We start from the raw sequence: 16198 nt of genomic DNA on the forward strand, positions 1-16198 counted from the left end.
AGTAGGATGGATTTGGTGACTATAAAAGAGAGACGCAGTCGTTGGTTGAAAGTCATCTTTGCGCTTGGGGCAATGACGCAGCTAATGATGTACTAACCGAGGCGCGTCTATTGCTGGTTGAAAACTATTTCCAAACCCCCTCTTAGGCCTTAGCTTGTCTTTGGCCTTCGAGAATTTCTGGAAGGGCTCTCTTCAGGGTAAAGCCCTACAATCTTTGAGTTTAAGTTTTGATTCTTATTTGCTTTCGAAGAAAGCATCTTTGTCTAAATTAGTATATGTTCATAATGTACTAGCAGAAATTCAATACAAACACTAAACCATGTGAAGCCAAAACGAAGCAACACCGAGTCTTAAGAACAGAACTCAGTGCTAATAACCGATCATAAACATGACGGAATGTTTCAACTTTTCTATGTTTATGCTGAGAGAAACTGTTTTTCAATATTCCGGTAAAATCCGGTCAAAGACGAGAATCATTAGAGCAAATCGAGTAATCCAGGAATGTAACAAAAATGCCAAAACACTTAGTTGGGCTTACAGCAGCCGCCCCATGCGTATAACAGTTTGAAGCTTTTGAGCGAGTGACATGTGCTAGTAACTAGTCCCACATCGCTTACACATAAAACAAATAACACGCAGAGCAGAGCAACTCACTCACCTGGACGGGGTCAACTCGTGATCAAGAAGACGAGTGGCCTAGGCTAGTGACTTCCATTCAACATAAAGGAAGGGTGCTTAGCCTAAGATCTTCCCATGTGCAGTGCCGGTCCAACATTCTCAATTTTTTCTTGATGTCCTAAGCTCATTTAAAATATTATGCCTTTGTTATTCATGTAAAAAAATGTTTATGCCCTATATACAACTAATTTTTTCGCTTAAAACATGATGCCCTAAGCAGTCGGTTCCCTCGCCTATGCTCGAGACCGGCCCTGCCCAAGTGGGAGAGCATGCGTCATTATTTGTGGCAGAGGGGTGCCTGCGTCCGTGCGGCCCTACCATACTAGTTCATTGGATCATTACTAGTTTAGCTGTATGTATTGTATCCGGTTTTTTAATTTATGACCGGTTATATGTTTTATTAGGCCTTGTCCAAGTAACTCAATGCAAATGTGGATGAAATATTTAAATTTCTTCTGTTGTTGTTTTCTTACCGTCTACAAACATCGAGTGTTCACTAGAGAAACTATGTGTTCAAGAAGATGAATGAATAATAATAATACTCATTATTCATGTCTCTCTTCAATACAAAGCTCTCTTAACATTATTCTGGCAATACCCAAACCCTTCCATATATCACTTGTTGCTAAAGCAAAAACTCCGTTACATTTTTTTCCCCAATCGCTGAATGATCTTAATAATAACCGTAGAGAAGTTATGTTCTCTCCCATCATAAATCGTCATCAAGCATCATAGAGCTGAAAACCCCCTGAACGAACTCGCTCTGTTTCAACTTTTCTCTGTGATCCTCTTCTGAAAGCAACGTCTTCTCAACATTCCTGTAAAAAATCCAGTCAAAGACAAAGGACTAGTCAAGATAGCTATGCAATGAGAATTATCCAGATCTATTGTGAGAAAGCAAAATACCGTTCAGGCAAACTCTGACCCAATGTTTTCTTGGCAGTAGAACCTGTTTCTTCTCCACAAAGACTTGACTCAGAAATGAAGAGTTCAACAGCCGCCATTGGAGAAATGAATGAAAACAGGGTCAGCAGCTATTATACTAGACGAGGAAGATGATACAACAACACGTGATGATCCTTGGAACAAGCTCTGAAGTTTTCCATCAGGAAACTCTCTCTTCAAGATTGATAGCATTGACTGAGCCCCGCCTCTTCTTGCTTTCCTTTTCCGTGTAGTCATGTAATATTTTCGTTTAGGAATGACTCATTTGAGGAGTCACATTAGTAAATAATATAACTAAAGTGGTAGGAAGAAAGATTAAAAAGGATATCTTGAACATATTTGAATGTTGAAGGGTTATATGAGCAACCATATCAGAGCTCACTTTCACCGCACATACGGGACATACCTACAGGGATTCAAACACAAACTTGTATTTTGACGCATAATCAAATGGTTTGATTACAGAAAATAAATGTTTTACCCCATTAATTGTGTCCATAGGGTGATCTTCGTCTAAATGGCAGCATAGAGAGACGATATCAAAGTAGTCAGAGCAGAAGGGGCAAGCATACTCTTGTTGGTTAAACAGTCTTCCTTTCGGTGTTCAGACAAAAAAAAAAGACATGATGAACCATTAAGCGAAACAAAACTAACATCTTGGTCATTGATTTTATTCGAAAAAGATGGAGATAAATCGCAGTAATATCATCTCTTTCACTTTCATGCATATATAAGTTTCAAAAATCAAATCTAAAAATAAAAGAAAGGGGGAAGAAGAGAGACATCCCCCATATATATTTTCTATTGAACTCACCAGATGGAGACAAGAAACCGAGCTGGTATCTTCTCGAAGCCGATGCGAGACGACCACTCCATGAATCCGAATCCATTTTTTCCCAATCGAGATCAGTTGATTTTGGGTTAACACGGATATTCGGATTCCCGGATATGATTCCGGAGAAATGTAGAAGACGACGATGATTCTGAGTCTGTTTTTTTTTTTTTTTTTTTACTATTGTTCGGATATATAGAGACTGAGAGACGTATAGCAGACGAGACGAGTTATGTTCTGTCTGTAAACTATTTTTTTTTTTTCCCGCAAATTGAAATTTTCGTTAAAGGGCTGACAGCCCAAAATATCCATTACAAAAGGCCAAGTTAACAGGCCCAAAAAACACAAATCACAAACCGGGCCCAAGGTCCACCTACGACCCCTGATGACCCCGAAGAAGCTCCGCCGCCGCGCGGACAAACGCTGCGGCTCCAACATCGCCCCCCTTCGAAACATCACCGGGTAAACCAACCGACGATTCACCCGAGAGAACCGGAAACCACTCACCACACATCACCACCGCAAACGCCTTCCACTCCGGTGAAAACTAAACTCGGAGAGAGTCAATCGAGAGTTCGAGATCTCATCCGACACTGTTCAAACCCAACACCGAGATAGAAGCTTCGCGCAGACCAACACCTTTAACCGTGGTCGAGCTTCGATCACCTTCTTACGGGATCTCCACCCACCCAAACAACCTAGGGACCAAAGGCGGCGAGGCAAAGCAGCGGAACGCTTTCACCCCCCGGGATCTAGACCTGCGACGTCAGAGCTAAGGTAGCCTCTACCTCGCGGGGACAGGAACCGGCATCGACGGAGCTGAAGGAGCCTCCGCCTCCCGGAGACAAACCCAAGTAACCGAACGAGAAACCTCACCGCGCCATCCTCACCACGACCGCGCCCTTGCGCCAGAGACAGATCCACCATGGACGGCCTTGTTCCAGAGCTCAAGCAAGGCGGCTAGAGTAGGAGACGAAACCGAGGGGGAAATCGTTAGCTTTAATGGTGGCTGGAGGGCTCCAGTGACGGTACGCGCGCTAACGCGCCGCCAGTCACCTGACCCGATAACAGATCTACTTTCTCTTTCTTAAAACTCTTAAGGAGTTGTATAGGCCTGGGCATTTTACCCGGACCCGAACCGGAACCGACCCGAAAATACAGGTTCGGGTCCGGGTCCTACCCGAGACCCGTTCGGGTACCCGAAGTACCCGCAAATAATTGTATATACTAGGTATATTTGGTGATTGGGTATATTTTTGGTATTTCGGATTTTTTTAAGAGTTTCGGGTTTGGATTTTCGGGTATAATTGTAGGTTTTTGGTGAAATTTTAGATTTTTAGAAAATATAATTTGGGTATTCGAGTAAAATTCGGGTATGTTTTGGGTTTTCGGGTCTGATTTTGGATAAATTTTTGGGTATTTTTGCGGTTCTTCAGATATTTTTAGAGTTTTCGGGTCCAGTTCGGGTACTTCGGGTCTATTTCGGGTCCTAAATACCCGAACCGACCCGGATCCGAAATATACCCGAAAATTTTGGGTATTTTACGGGTATTGAAATTATAGATCCGAACCGACCCGGATCCGACAAGACCCGACCCGGAACCGACCCGAAAAGTTATAGGTACCTATATGGGTCTAAATTGCTAGGACCCGAAGGACCCGGATCCGACAATACCCGACCCGAACCCGACCCGAACCCGACCCGAAGACCCGGATGCCCATGCCTATTGTAGTCAGGTTTTCTCCTTAGTTCTGTCTGTAAACTATTATCAGTTCCATTTTATTACACTAATTTAATTAAATCTCTCGCTGTCAACAGTCAGCACGAATGCATGCCGTTTAAGACCTTTTACCCGTCGTGTATTTCCATTGGTTAATACAAACCTGGCACGATTTTCGCACGTGTCAATATATCACTCGTTCGGTTATGGTAGGGGTCTGGTGAAGCAGGTGAACTTCGCCACGCAAGAGAGTTTTCACTGTTTCACAGATTTTTAAATTCAACTTCTTAGCAGAAGAGTGTTGGTACCTTGAGCTAAATCTTATATTTGAGCAAATAGTTGAGATGCGATGTTTATTTAGCATAAGATTGTTGTTACCTTGAGCTTAAATTGTGTCTATGGAAAGCCTAGAGTAAACGAGATGAAGCAGTTGGGCCTATTGGCTCAGAGGCTTTCTGCAGCTAGATCTTCAGAAGATTTCAATATTAGCAAAGACATTCATTCATTCATGGTCGGTCCTAAGATTTTAGAATTTTTAAACAATTTATTAAAAAATTAAACAATTTGGGATCTCTGTTTATATATATTTATTCAAAAAACAAAATTGAGGGCCCAGATCTAATGTTTCTCTTGGATGTGTCTAGAACCAGTTATGCGTTCAGATAAGTCTTGACTTGATGAGATCTCTTAAACACCTATAGTTTCTCTTGGTAACATTAACAAAGCAACGTAGCTATTTGAGCTTTATCCTATGTGTGTTTGTAACAGCGGTCTCTTGCTACTGGTCTCCAACAACAGGAGGTATGAAACTATTAGTCTTTGAAGGGGCAAAGAAAAACAAACGAAATTGTAACAACATTTAATTTTTATTATATCGCATTTAATACAATAAGCAGTTCAATAGTTTAAAGGATCTTTGAAGGGGCAAAGAAAAACAAACGAAATTGTAACAACATTTAATTTTTATTATATCGTATTTAATACAATAAGCAGTTCAATAGTTTAAAGGATATTTTAAAGTATCGGATCACCGTTTTTAGAGAAAAGATGAGTCTATTTATTTTGGCAACAACAACGCTTAGGTTCTTTAGGAGAACGAGAAGCAGTCTCCACGACCTGTGTAGGGCGTGGATTCAGAGTTCAGACCTGAAGAAGATGACTTTGGAGATGTTGTTAAAATTCACACTCTAATACAAAATGTTAAGCTTGAGTATTTTATAACTATAGAATAGCATATTGTTAGGTTTCAAGTTCATTTTTTATGTTCGACACGAACTACGACAACTGTTCAACCTCAAAACCGACGTTGCCCAATTCATGACACGAAAGAAAAACACAGAACACGAATACACAAAAAACAAAAGAAAAACAAAATAAAAACATGAGCACACACAGAGATTAATTGATTACCGAGAGTTCAACAATGTTGGGCCTTGACAAGACAAATTACTAAAATTTAAATTATGATTTGAGCCATGATAAAAGAAAAATTCGAAGTTTAAATGTTTTATTGTATTTATGCCGTAGACGGACGCGTACAATTCGACCGGAGGTTACAATCTCCGTAGTGGAGGTTTCGTACAAACTAGTAAAAACATTATGGTGGAAGGTGCTATTTTGCAGCCATCTGTCTTTGGAGGCGATCAAGTCGATCTGACAATCAAAATATGGAAGGTCAATATTTCTATAGTTATTGTTTTATTGTACATATATATCTGCAGTGTTTCATAAAAGTATATTTATTTCTAACCAATAAATAAACAAATAAAATGCAGGATTCAAAATCTAAGAGTTGGTGGCTAGGCGTCATAATTGGTAATGGTGTCCTCGAGCCCGTGGGATACTGCCCGAGTGGCCGGCCTCTCTTTTTACCATCCAAACCGATTACACGGAGACAGTACAATGGGGCGGGGAGATCACTAACAAAAATGAATATGGGCGGCACACCAAAACCCAAATGGGGTCGGAGTATTTTCCTCACAGTGGAAGGGGGAAAGTTGCCTATATGTGCAATCTAAAAATTGCGTTTACTGAAAATGAGTTCCAACAGCTGGAAGATCTTTTCGCTGGAGCTACCCAACCCGACTACTACCGAGGCAATAAGTTGAACAACGCGTTCTTTTACTATGGGGGGCCACATCAGCTTAACTCAAAAGGAGCTCATCGTATGTTGGACTACACTATTCTATATTTCACTTTCGGTCTTTTTCTGCTCTTTTAGTTTTTTTTGTTTTGTTTTGTATTTCGACAATGTTTTGATTTGGAACGGTTTTCTAACCGAAGACAATTCTAACTTTATATAACTACCGTGTTTATCAATTAATGCTTGGTAATAACAAATGTCATACCTAAATACTTAATTTCTGCTACGTATTGCACCAAGTCTTTTTGTCAACAATCCTTGACTTATTAGGGCCTACTGCTTAAAGGATAATATAACAAAAAACACGCCAGACTATGTGCAGACTATATGCAGTCCATGAGTAACAAAGAAATATCAAAACATATTTCCAAGCCTTACACTGTAAATCCCATAGGGTCTACTTGTTATATTCATAGGGGAAAATCTAATATTTAGCAAGTTACTTACAAATATAAAGTAAATGAAGAATGAGAAACATATTTAGCAAATTACTTGCAAATATTTAGCAAAAACATGTAAAAGATTAGCAAATAAGTAGCAAATATTTAGAAAAACATGTAAATAGTTAGCAAATACGTTGCAAATATTTAGAAAATAACTTGCAAATACTTAACAAATGATTTTAAAATATTCAACAAAAATTATAAATAATTCTAAAATAAGCATTTTGTTAACTTAAATTTATACATTTTGATTGATTGAGCTTTTGAAAAAAAATTCATGGCTCGGATCATATTCTCAAAATTTATTAAGAAATTAATTAATACTTTTTGAAAATATTCATGATATAAGAATCAAACATATAATATATCTAAAATAAAATTTTAAATTTTCCGCAACTAACCTTTATTATGTAAATATTTAAAACAGTAAAATTAAATTCAGTAGGTACACAACCAGTATTATCTAGACACTCTTTCCAATACTGCAATTATTTAATTAGTGATATTTAAAACTGAAACAATTAGAAAGTGAAATAAAACAACATAAAATATATTGTCAAAATATAAAAAGTTTGGCTGATAGTCATTATAAAAACTTGGATAAATCTATTCAGCTAGATTGAAAATACAGATCAGATAATAGATTGTAACAAATTAAAACTATAAGTAATATGTAATTATATTGTGTTTTGAAAACTAAATATCTGCCATCCAACATTTATACTGTTAAGGTCACTGTTTTTATATGAACCGGATGTTAGCCAGATTTGGCCCGAACTAAATTCGTTAAATCTTTCTATTATTGATGCTACACGTTCATCGTTGTCTGTGTTTCGTAGATTTTGGTTTGTTATCCTTTGTTTTTGGTCAAAATGTTTTCCATACCGCCGATTACATACTAAATTTCACAAACATTATAAATTAGCATCACATGAATTTCTATAAACTTTACTTGTTTGATTGAAAATTATACATGTGTTAGAAATATATATATATATATATATATATATATATATATATATATATATATATTCATGCATTTGATTTTTTCTGTATAGTTTAAGTCATGGTTTTTGCATTTGAAAGTGTACTTCTACTATGTAATTGTCCTGGTTTAATTTTAGTAAAATATGTGAATGTCCTAGTTTAAAATTAATATAAAAGCAGTTAAATTATTGGTTAATTAGGATTAACCAGAATTTAATGATTGAAATAATGGTATGTTAAATTCAATGGCATTTTATGTAAATCACATATGAGAATACATTTAGTTTCAAAATATTTTAGAATACATATAAGAATACATAATGTTTTAAATTCTGGATAGTAGTCACAACTCTAAATAAATAACTAAAAATAATGCAAAAAATCAAGTTCAAGTTTGCAATGGCCAAACTAAGCTATTATAGAATTAAAAGCTAGTTTTTAATTAATATAACTTTGCTATGATTTTGTTTAGAAGTTTAAAAAACTAAAATAATATATAAACAAAATAATAATATTTACTTTTAGTTTTGAACTGAAAGTATACAAATTAAGATAAAAAGTACCTAATTACCAAAGCTAGAAGCATTATTGTGGCTTTCTAAATGGATTACGCATCAATATGAATTAGTAAAAATAATTATTTGGAATCCTACATCAAAAGTTAAATTAAAGCTACTAGTATGATATAAATTATATGACAAATAGTAAAATTTTACCATAATTTGTCAAAATATTATTTTATCACTTTCAATTTTTTTTAAAAATTTTTTTGGTTGTTCAAAATTTATGTAAAAACAGTTATGGAAATAAAATTTCCAACTTGTCCGTTGCATTTAGGCAAATAAATCTCTACCTTTGCTTTGGCTTAGCCGGATTAGTTTTGCAATTGGTTAGTATAATAAAAAAATTCATACAAATTACTTTGTTTAATTATTGTATAAAAATAGAATAACAAAAGGAAAATTCGAAAAAATATTCCAACTAAATTTTTTATGTTTTTTAATACTCAAAGTTTTTTTGCTACCCAATTTAATACCCAAACTAATTATTTTTCTCATTTTAATACACTTACATTTAAATCTGTACCCATTTTAAAACTCAAACTATCATAATTTTAATTAAAAATATTAATAAATTTCATTCAAAAATTCATACAAATCTTAAACATTTAAAATTTATTTCAAATTTCAAGAATAAAAGTAAATAAATTTTGGTTAATTTTTTAAAAAATTACAAATAAATAAATTATTTTTAAACTTCAGGGATTTTTTTTAAATTATAACAAAAACTAATATTATAAAAAATTAAGATTATCCAAAATTTACTTACTGTTATTCTTGAAAGTTAAAATAAAATTTGAATTCTTTAAGATTTGTTTTTGAATTTTAGAGATTTCTAAGTTCTATTTGAAACTTATTATTAAAATGAGTATATTTGGTGACAAATTATTATAATGAGTATATTTGGTGACAATTTGAGCATAGTTTTAAAAGTAATGTATTAAAATGATCAAATTAATTAGCTTGGGTATTAAAGAGGTAGCAAAAAAGTTTGGGTATTAAAAGACTTAACGAAATCTAATTGGAGTATTTTATGGATTTTTTCCACTAACAAATTGCCTCCCTGTTTTACTAATAATATTCTTATGTTAGTTGTATAATTTTGATGTATGTTCGGGTCTAATACCTAATATAAAATACAAAACCATATAAATTATTGAACTAGTGATCATATTATTATCAATTAAACTAAAAGAAACAGGGCGGATGCTCACAATTTCACGAATATGAATATGTTATAAAATGTATATTATATTTTATCAAAATAAAATAAATGTGATTAAAAATTAAATATATGTTTTATTTGTTTAATATTTTGTAAAAACAGATTTAAATATTTATTCATTTTATGATTATATATTTTTAAATATAAATAAACTACATTAAAGTATTTGGAAATATTTTGTATTGGAAACTATCTTATATATTTAAATTGTCTCAATTGGTGATTAATTAATTTTATTAATTTATTGTATTAATTTATTAATTAAGTATTTATTTAAAGAGTTTCTAATGCATTATTCAAAGTCTTTTCAATTTATACATTAATGTGATCTTACTCAACTTATTTATACAAAAATATGAATACTATGCCAAAATAATGTTCACCTATATATAATATATAAGGGTAAATGTTATTCCAATTTGTAATCAACATTAATGTTTGAGATAAAATCCTTAAGTACATCCTAATATATATTTTGCAAAGTTAAAACAGAATCAGTTGGATTTGCGATATGTTACTGTTTTTGAACCGAACTCTAGGAAATCTGAACTAAATCCAAACTGAATTTTAAATATATTTGGATGAATCAAAATTTTTTTCTCCGAAGAACTGAAATTCAATCGAATCCGAAAATGGATATCCGAACGTCCAAGCTTACCAAAATGCATTATAAATCAATATGAATTAGGAAAAGTGAAAATTTTGAATTATACATCAAAATTTAAACTATAACTTATTAAATATCATAGATATCAAATTTATCATAATTTGTCTAAATATTATTTTATTAGTTCTAAAGAAAGTTTGAATATTCATAATTTATAATTTATGTAAAATAGTTGTGAAAAACATCAATAAAATCCCCACTTGTCTGTTTTAGTTAACTATATCATTTAAACAAATAAATCTCTAGCTTTGCTTTGGTTTAGCCGGATTAGTTTTGGCAATTAGTAAGTATTACTAGGTTAAGACCCGCGCCTTGCGCGGAATGAACATTATATATATAAATTATTTTATATATTATATGTTTATAACATATTATGAAATAATAAATATATATTGAATAATTTAAAAGTCATTATCTACTACTTATATAATTAAATTAGTGCGGACATATAAATAAATTTTATAAATCGAAAAAATATTTTTTCTATTTGATATGATGTATAATTAAATTTAAATGATAGTAACATACATATGGTATATTTTAATATTAATATTTATTGGATGATGTTTTTTGCTCATATTTTTTTTTTATCATTTGTATCTGTTATAGCAAAAAGTCTAAATTAGTGATAACAAAATTTTCACTGTGGGATTAATTGTTTACGTAATTTATAACATTTAAAAAAATTAAGTCGTCAATATTTTTTCAAAATTTTTATCAAAAAATGTTCAAAGTAAATTTAAAAATTAAGATATTTATGTATTTTTATATGGCATATAGTTTAATTAAAAATGATACATAGATTTATATATCTTTTATTTTTGATACTTATTAAATGAGACTTTCAGCTTATATATTTTTTAATTATTTGTATCATGTCATAACAAAAGTTTTAAATCGTAGATCACAAAATTTGAATGTGAAATTTTTAACAGTTTTAGTAATTTATACTCGTTTTTAAAAAATCATAATTTGTCTAAATATTATTTTATTAGTTCTAAAGAAAGTTTTGAATATTCATAATTTATAATTTATGTAAAAACAGTTGTGAAAAACATCAATAAAATCCCCACTTGTCTGTTTTAGTTAACTATATCATTTAAACAAATAAATCTCTAGCTTTGCTTTGGTTTAGCCGGATTAGTTTTGGCAATTAGTAGGGATTAACACTTCCATACATATTCCTTAGTTTGATTAGGATGTTGTATAACAATAGAATAACAAATTAACTCACTATTTTACTAATAAAATTATGTTATGTTAGTTGTATAATTTTGATGTATGACCGGATCTAGTGCCTAATTTAAAGTACAAAGCCATACAAAGGTGGGGGTAGTGGATCAAGAAGTTTGATGGAATTCAAAGGAATTATAGTTTCCATTAAATTCTAGTGTTATCCAATTAAGGATTTCATCAATTCTTTCAAAATCTTGTGTTATTGGATTAAAGATTTGTAATCAATTTTCTAATTCTTTTAAATTCTAGTGTTATTCAATATTTGCTAGATTTTGTAGTAAAACTGTGAAGAACCAATTCCTTACTCTTATGAAGAGAATTCGTTATCCTCTCTCCCAGACATCGTCCTGCACGACCAGATACTTCTTCACAAACAGATTCGAGTTAAGAGCATGCAATAACCTAAAAAGCTACTTCTCTTCAACCGTCTCTTCATCTCTTCTCCCTTCTTCATCGTTTTTTTCTCTTCTCTTCGTCTGCTTCTGTTCTGATGTGGTCAAGCGCCTCATCTTCAACTCCAAGTGATCCCAAAATCCTCTTCAGCACAACTACCATTGGATCTTCTTCATCTTCTTTACTTTCTTCGCTGTATATAGACACCCATTCCCTCGGGAGATAAGCTTCTTTCACGTCTTTGTCGTTGAACCCATCCTGACATAACGTCGTTTTCCCAACTCCGAACTTCCCCACGATCGCCAGCGTCCTGAACTCTTCGGATCCCAGCGTCCTGAACTCTTCGGATCCCTTACGCTTCAGCAAGAAGTTCTTCAAGAACAAGGACTTGTTTTTTATAAGCTTTTTCTGCGTCATACTTGACCAGTCCGATATCAAATATCACACTAAACTATATAAAGAAAGGCTCACATGGAGAGTAAAAGAGAAACATACAGAGTGTGAAATAATCGATCATATTTGCAAGTAAACAAATGGAAAATCTTAGCATTTATCCGTAGTCTGAAACTAATCTATCAACTTTTCTCTGGCTTGTTTTACACTGGATCGCAACAATCTGGCTTGTCTACATTATATATGGTGCTTTTTATTTATTATGTTGTTTGATTTAGTCAATAATATCATACTATCCCATGAAAATATAATTTTTGTTGCAGTCAAGGAATATCATACAACAAACTTCCAAATTCAAATTTATATATTTTGATTTCCTTTAGTATGTTATTTGGTTTAGTCAACAATGACATACTATCCCTACAAAATAGTACCTACATGAAAGCTTTAAAATTAACTTTACGAGCTTACTTTCAGTTTCTTAAATTCATTTTGTAACTTTTAACACGTTACTTTTTCATGAATCAAAATTTTCATGAAAAGAGAGACATCATAACGGATATTGAGCAAACAAAAAATGATGATTTTGATGCGAGCATATTTCGTATGGTGGTGGTGATGGTTGCTAGAGATGCTCAGTTTCAAAACTCAAGAAAGCGTTTCATGGGTCAACATTTTATAGAACGCCCCCTTCGCCGACCAGTCACAATGTTCGGAGAAAAATACATACATAAGGGTAAATGAAGATTCTCAACAGTTTCGGGTGTTGTACCATATGTTTCCACTTGTGTTTCTATTCATGTGCATTTCTTTAAAATCCTTAAGAAAAGGTAAACATGAAAATTACGTAAATGCATTAAAATATCAACCAATCTTTTAAACTACTGCAAAAATTATTATTTATGAATTCTCTCAAATTCTATTAAATTCCTGGATTGAATACCACACCCGAAGTGTTGTACTAGTGATTATTTAATCAATTAAACTAAAGGGAATTAGTGGATAACCATAAACACACGCTAAGTCGTCGATACATTATTTTCTTATATTTTAAACGTGAACTGGGTAACTCGCAGAGATGGATATCCGAACGTCCAAGCTTACCAAAATGCATTATAAATCAATATGAATTAGGTAAAGTGAAAATTTTGAATTATACATCAAAATTTAAACTATAACTTATTAAATATCATAGATATCAAATTTATCATAATTTGTCTAAATATTATTTTATTAGTTCTAAAGAAAGTTTTGAATATTCATAATTTATAATTTATGTAAAAACAGTTGTGAAAAACATCAATAAAATCCCCACTTGTCTGTTTTAGTTAACTATATCATTTAAACAAATAAATCTCTAGCTTTGCTTTGGTTTAGCCGGATTAGTTTTGGCAATTAGTTATTATTAACACTTCCATACATATTCCTTAGTTTGATTAGGATGTTGTATAACAATAGAATAACAAATTAACTCACTATTTTACTAATAAAATTATGTTATGTTAGTTGTATAATTTTGATGTATGACCGGATCTAGTGCCTAATTTAAAGTACAAAACCATACAATGTGAATGTGTTGTAGAAGTTATTACTTTATTAATTAAACAAACGTTAATTAGTGGATAACCATAAACACACGCTAAGTCGTTGATACATTATTATTTTAAAAGTAAACTGGGTAACTCGCAGAGATTTATTTATTTATTTCTTATTTTTAGGATTAGATTTTGTTCTGTAAGAAAATCTGATGTCAGAGAGCTGCAACTCCCGGCACTTCTCATGGCTCATGAAATCTTGCTTACCCAATCCCTCCGACGCCAAATCACTCGTTCCCATCCACCATCATGCGAATCCTCCGGCCACCGTCACGCCGATCTCTTCTCTGCCGGACGATTTGTTGCTCGAATGTCTCTCCAGAGTCCCTTCCTCTTCCATTCCCTCTCTCACCGCCGTGTGCCGCCGCTGGTCTCGCCTCCTCCTCTCTCCCTACTTCCTCCACCTCCGCCGTCGTCTAGGCCTTCTCCGGCATTCTCTTTTCGCCATCTCCGCCGTCGATTCCGGACTTTTCGCCGCGGTTTTGCAGATTCAGTCTGAGGTTCCGTCGTGGAGAGTTTCCCTCGCTGTTTGCAACGACGGTGGTCAGGGAAGTCTATCTCACGCGCGCGCGGCGGCGATTGGACCGAGGGTTTACGTCGTTAGTAGAAATGCGGTTTTGAGATACGATGCGTGGACGGGGACTGTTGCCTTGAGGTCGCCGATGATTTTCCCTCGGAAGAAGTTCGCGATCGCCGTCGTTTCCGGGAAGATCTACGTTGCTGGTGGAGGAGGCGGTTCTGAAGTCACGGCGGCGGTGGAAGAGTACGATCCGGAGAGAAACCGGTGGGAGGTGGTGACGCACGCGGCGAGGAAGAGGTACGGATGCATCGGAGCAGCCGTTGACGGAGTTTTCTACGTGATCGGCGGTTTGAAGATCGGAAACGAGACGTCGGTGACGTCACGCGGCACGGCGGCGCACGTTTACGCGAGCTCCATGGATCTCTTCGATGTGAGATCGCGTCAGTGGCTGAGGAGTCGCTCAGTTCCCGGAGGTGGATGCGTGGTGGCGGCTTGCGCGGCGGTGGGACACGTGTACGTGCTGAGCAGCCATGCGGTGGAGCTCTCGTTCTGGCGATTCTACGCGCGTCGCGGGGGAGGCGGTGGATTCGGAGAATGGACGAGGCTGAAGAGTCCGCCGTTGCCGGCGCAGGTGAGGTTAGACGGGACGGTGAGGTTTAGCTGCGTCGGCGTGGAGGATAAAGTGGCGGTGGTTCAGGTGGTGGGGTGCATTGACGATTTGCTGCGACGGAGTGGGAGGAGCGAGAGGGGGCTGCGAGAGAGCCTTGTGTTGTTGTACGATACGGTGGATGGAGAGTGGAGGAGAGCGGCGGATCTACCGGAAATGATTACACGCGCCGCGTGCGCGTGTGTGGAGTGGTAGAGCGGGGTCCACGGCGCAGGATTAAGAGTAAGAGATGTGGGGAGAGGCTAACGTACGCAGCAGTAAAAGGGGACAAAACAAAATCATTGTGATAGGTGCACGTTACTCTATTAAGTGGTTTGAATATCGAGGAGGAAAAAAGGTGGACGACGTCTCGAGCTTGTGACCTTATTGGTTGATTGTGTTTCCCAATTAAACAAAAAAACTTTTATCACTTTGGATTCGACTTGAGACTTTGTACTCAAGGATAAGAGGATTCTGTATTCATTTACTTTTTAGTTTGTAGAAAGTAATTAGACAAAACTAATCTTTCTTTTAGAGGAGTCTAGTGACTAGTTTTCTTGGGATTGATTTGTTAGAGATGTATTGAATATGGGCCTACTAACAGAGGTTAAAGCTTTGGCCCAAATTAAAACGGTGGTGTTTTTGAGTGTAGAGAGAGTATTGTCATTTTGAGTCTAGAGATAAACAATTTCATTTTGAGTTTACACTCTAACATTTCAACAACTCCTTGCTACCGTACAAACTCATTTCTGGTACAACTTACAACTATTTTTTAGTGACCAAAATTTTGAACCAAGTCCATTTGGATATCTATCCAATTTTGGTTAAAATTCAGTATTAGTCTTTGGATCGGCCTTGATTCGGTTTTTTGGATTCAGTTTTTTTGTCCAATTCTATATTTTTATTTTGATAAAATTTTAAACGAAATGACGAAGGTTCATATTGATTTTGGCCATGCAACAATCTTTAAACCAAAACACATTTTACTATGTATGTGGCCAATTTAGTTAATCATTAAAAATTGTTCTAGGTCCGAAAAGAAAAACAATGGGCTAAACTTAAAAAAAAACGTTAGATTGTCAATTGACACTTTCAAATATTCTATGTCGGTGCTGTGACGAATAGAAAGGGTGTTAAGGTTAGGAAAACAAGTTTGTTGTGCAATCCATGTTCTCGCTAGGTGATTTCAATAACTTCTAAATAAATCTTAGTTG

At 34.6% G+C, this 16198-nt stretch overlaps 2 protein-coding genes across 2 annotated transcripts; one reads left to right on the plus strand and one right to left on the minus strand.

Moving 5' to 3' along the window:
• Positions 1 to 1170: 1170 nt before the first annotated feature.
• Positions 1171 to 2640, minus strand: LOC106316272 (protein DEHYDRATION-INDUCED 19 homolog 6). The gene is given in 6 exon segments (XM_013754148.1): positions 1171 to 1496; positions 1585 to 1698; positions 1700 to 1860; positions 1952 to 2029; positions 2105 to 2217; positions 2438 to 2640. Coding segments are annotated over 6 exon segments (651 nt in total). The 5' UTR covers positions 2514 to 2640; the 3' UTR covers positions 1171 to 1387.
• An 11270-nt stretch (positions 2641 to 13910) lies between these two features.
• Positions 13911 to 15635, plus strand: LOC106313047 (F-box/kelch-repeat protein At5g26960). The gene has a single exon (XM_013750768.1). The coding sequence runs from the start codon at positions 13971 to 13973 to the stop codon at positions 15198 to 15200; it is 1230 nt and encodes a 409-aa protein (XP_013606222.1). The 5' UTR covers positions 13911 to 13970; the 3' UTR covers positions 15201 to 15635.
• Positions 15636 to 16198: the final 563 nt, after the last annotated feature.

Source organism: Brassica oleracea, chromosome C9 (assembly GCF_000695525.1).
Source record: "Brassica oleracea var. oleracea cultivar TO1000 chromosome C9, BOL, whole genome shotgun sequence".
NCBI lineage: Eukaryota > Viridiplantae > Streptophyta > Magnoliopsida > Brassicales > Brassicaceae > Brassica > Brassica oleracea.

Excerpts from the sequence above, each read along its gene's own strand:
- LOC106313047 (XM_013750768.1), top strand. The coding sequence starts at position 13,971 with ATGTCAGAGAGCTGCAACTCCCGGCACTTCTCATGGCTCATGAAATCT.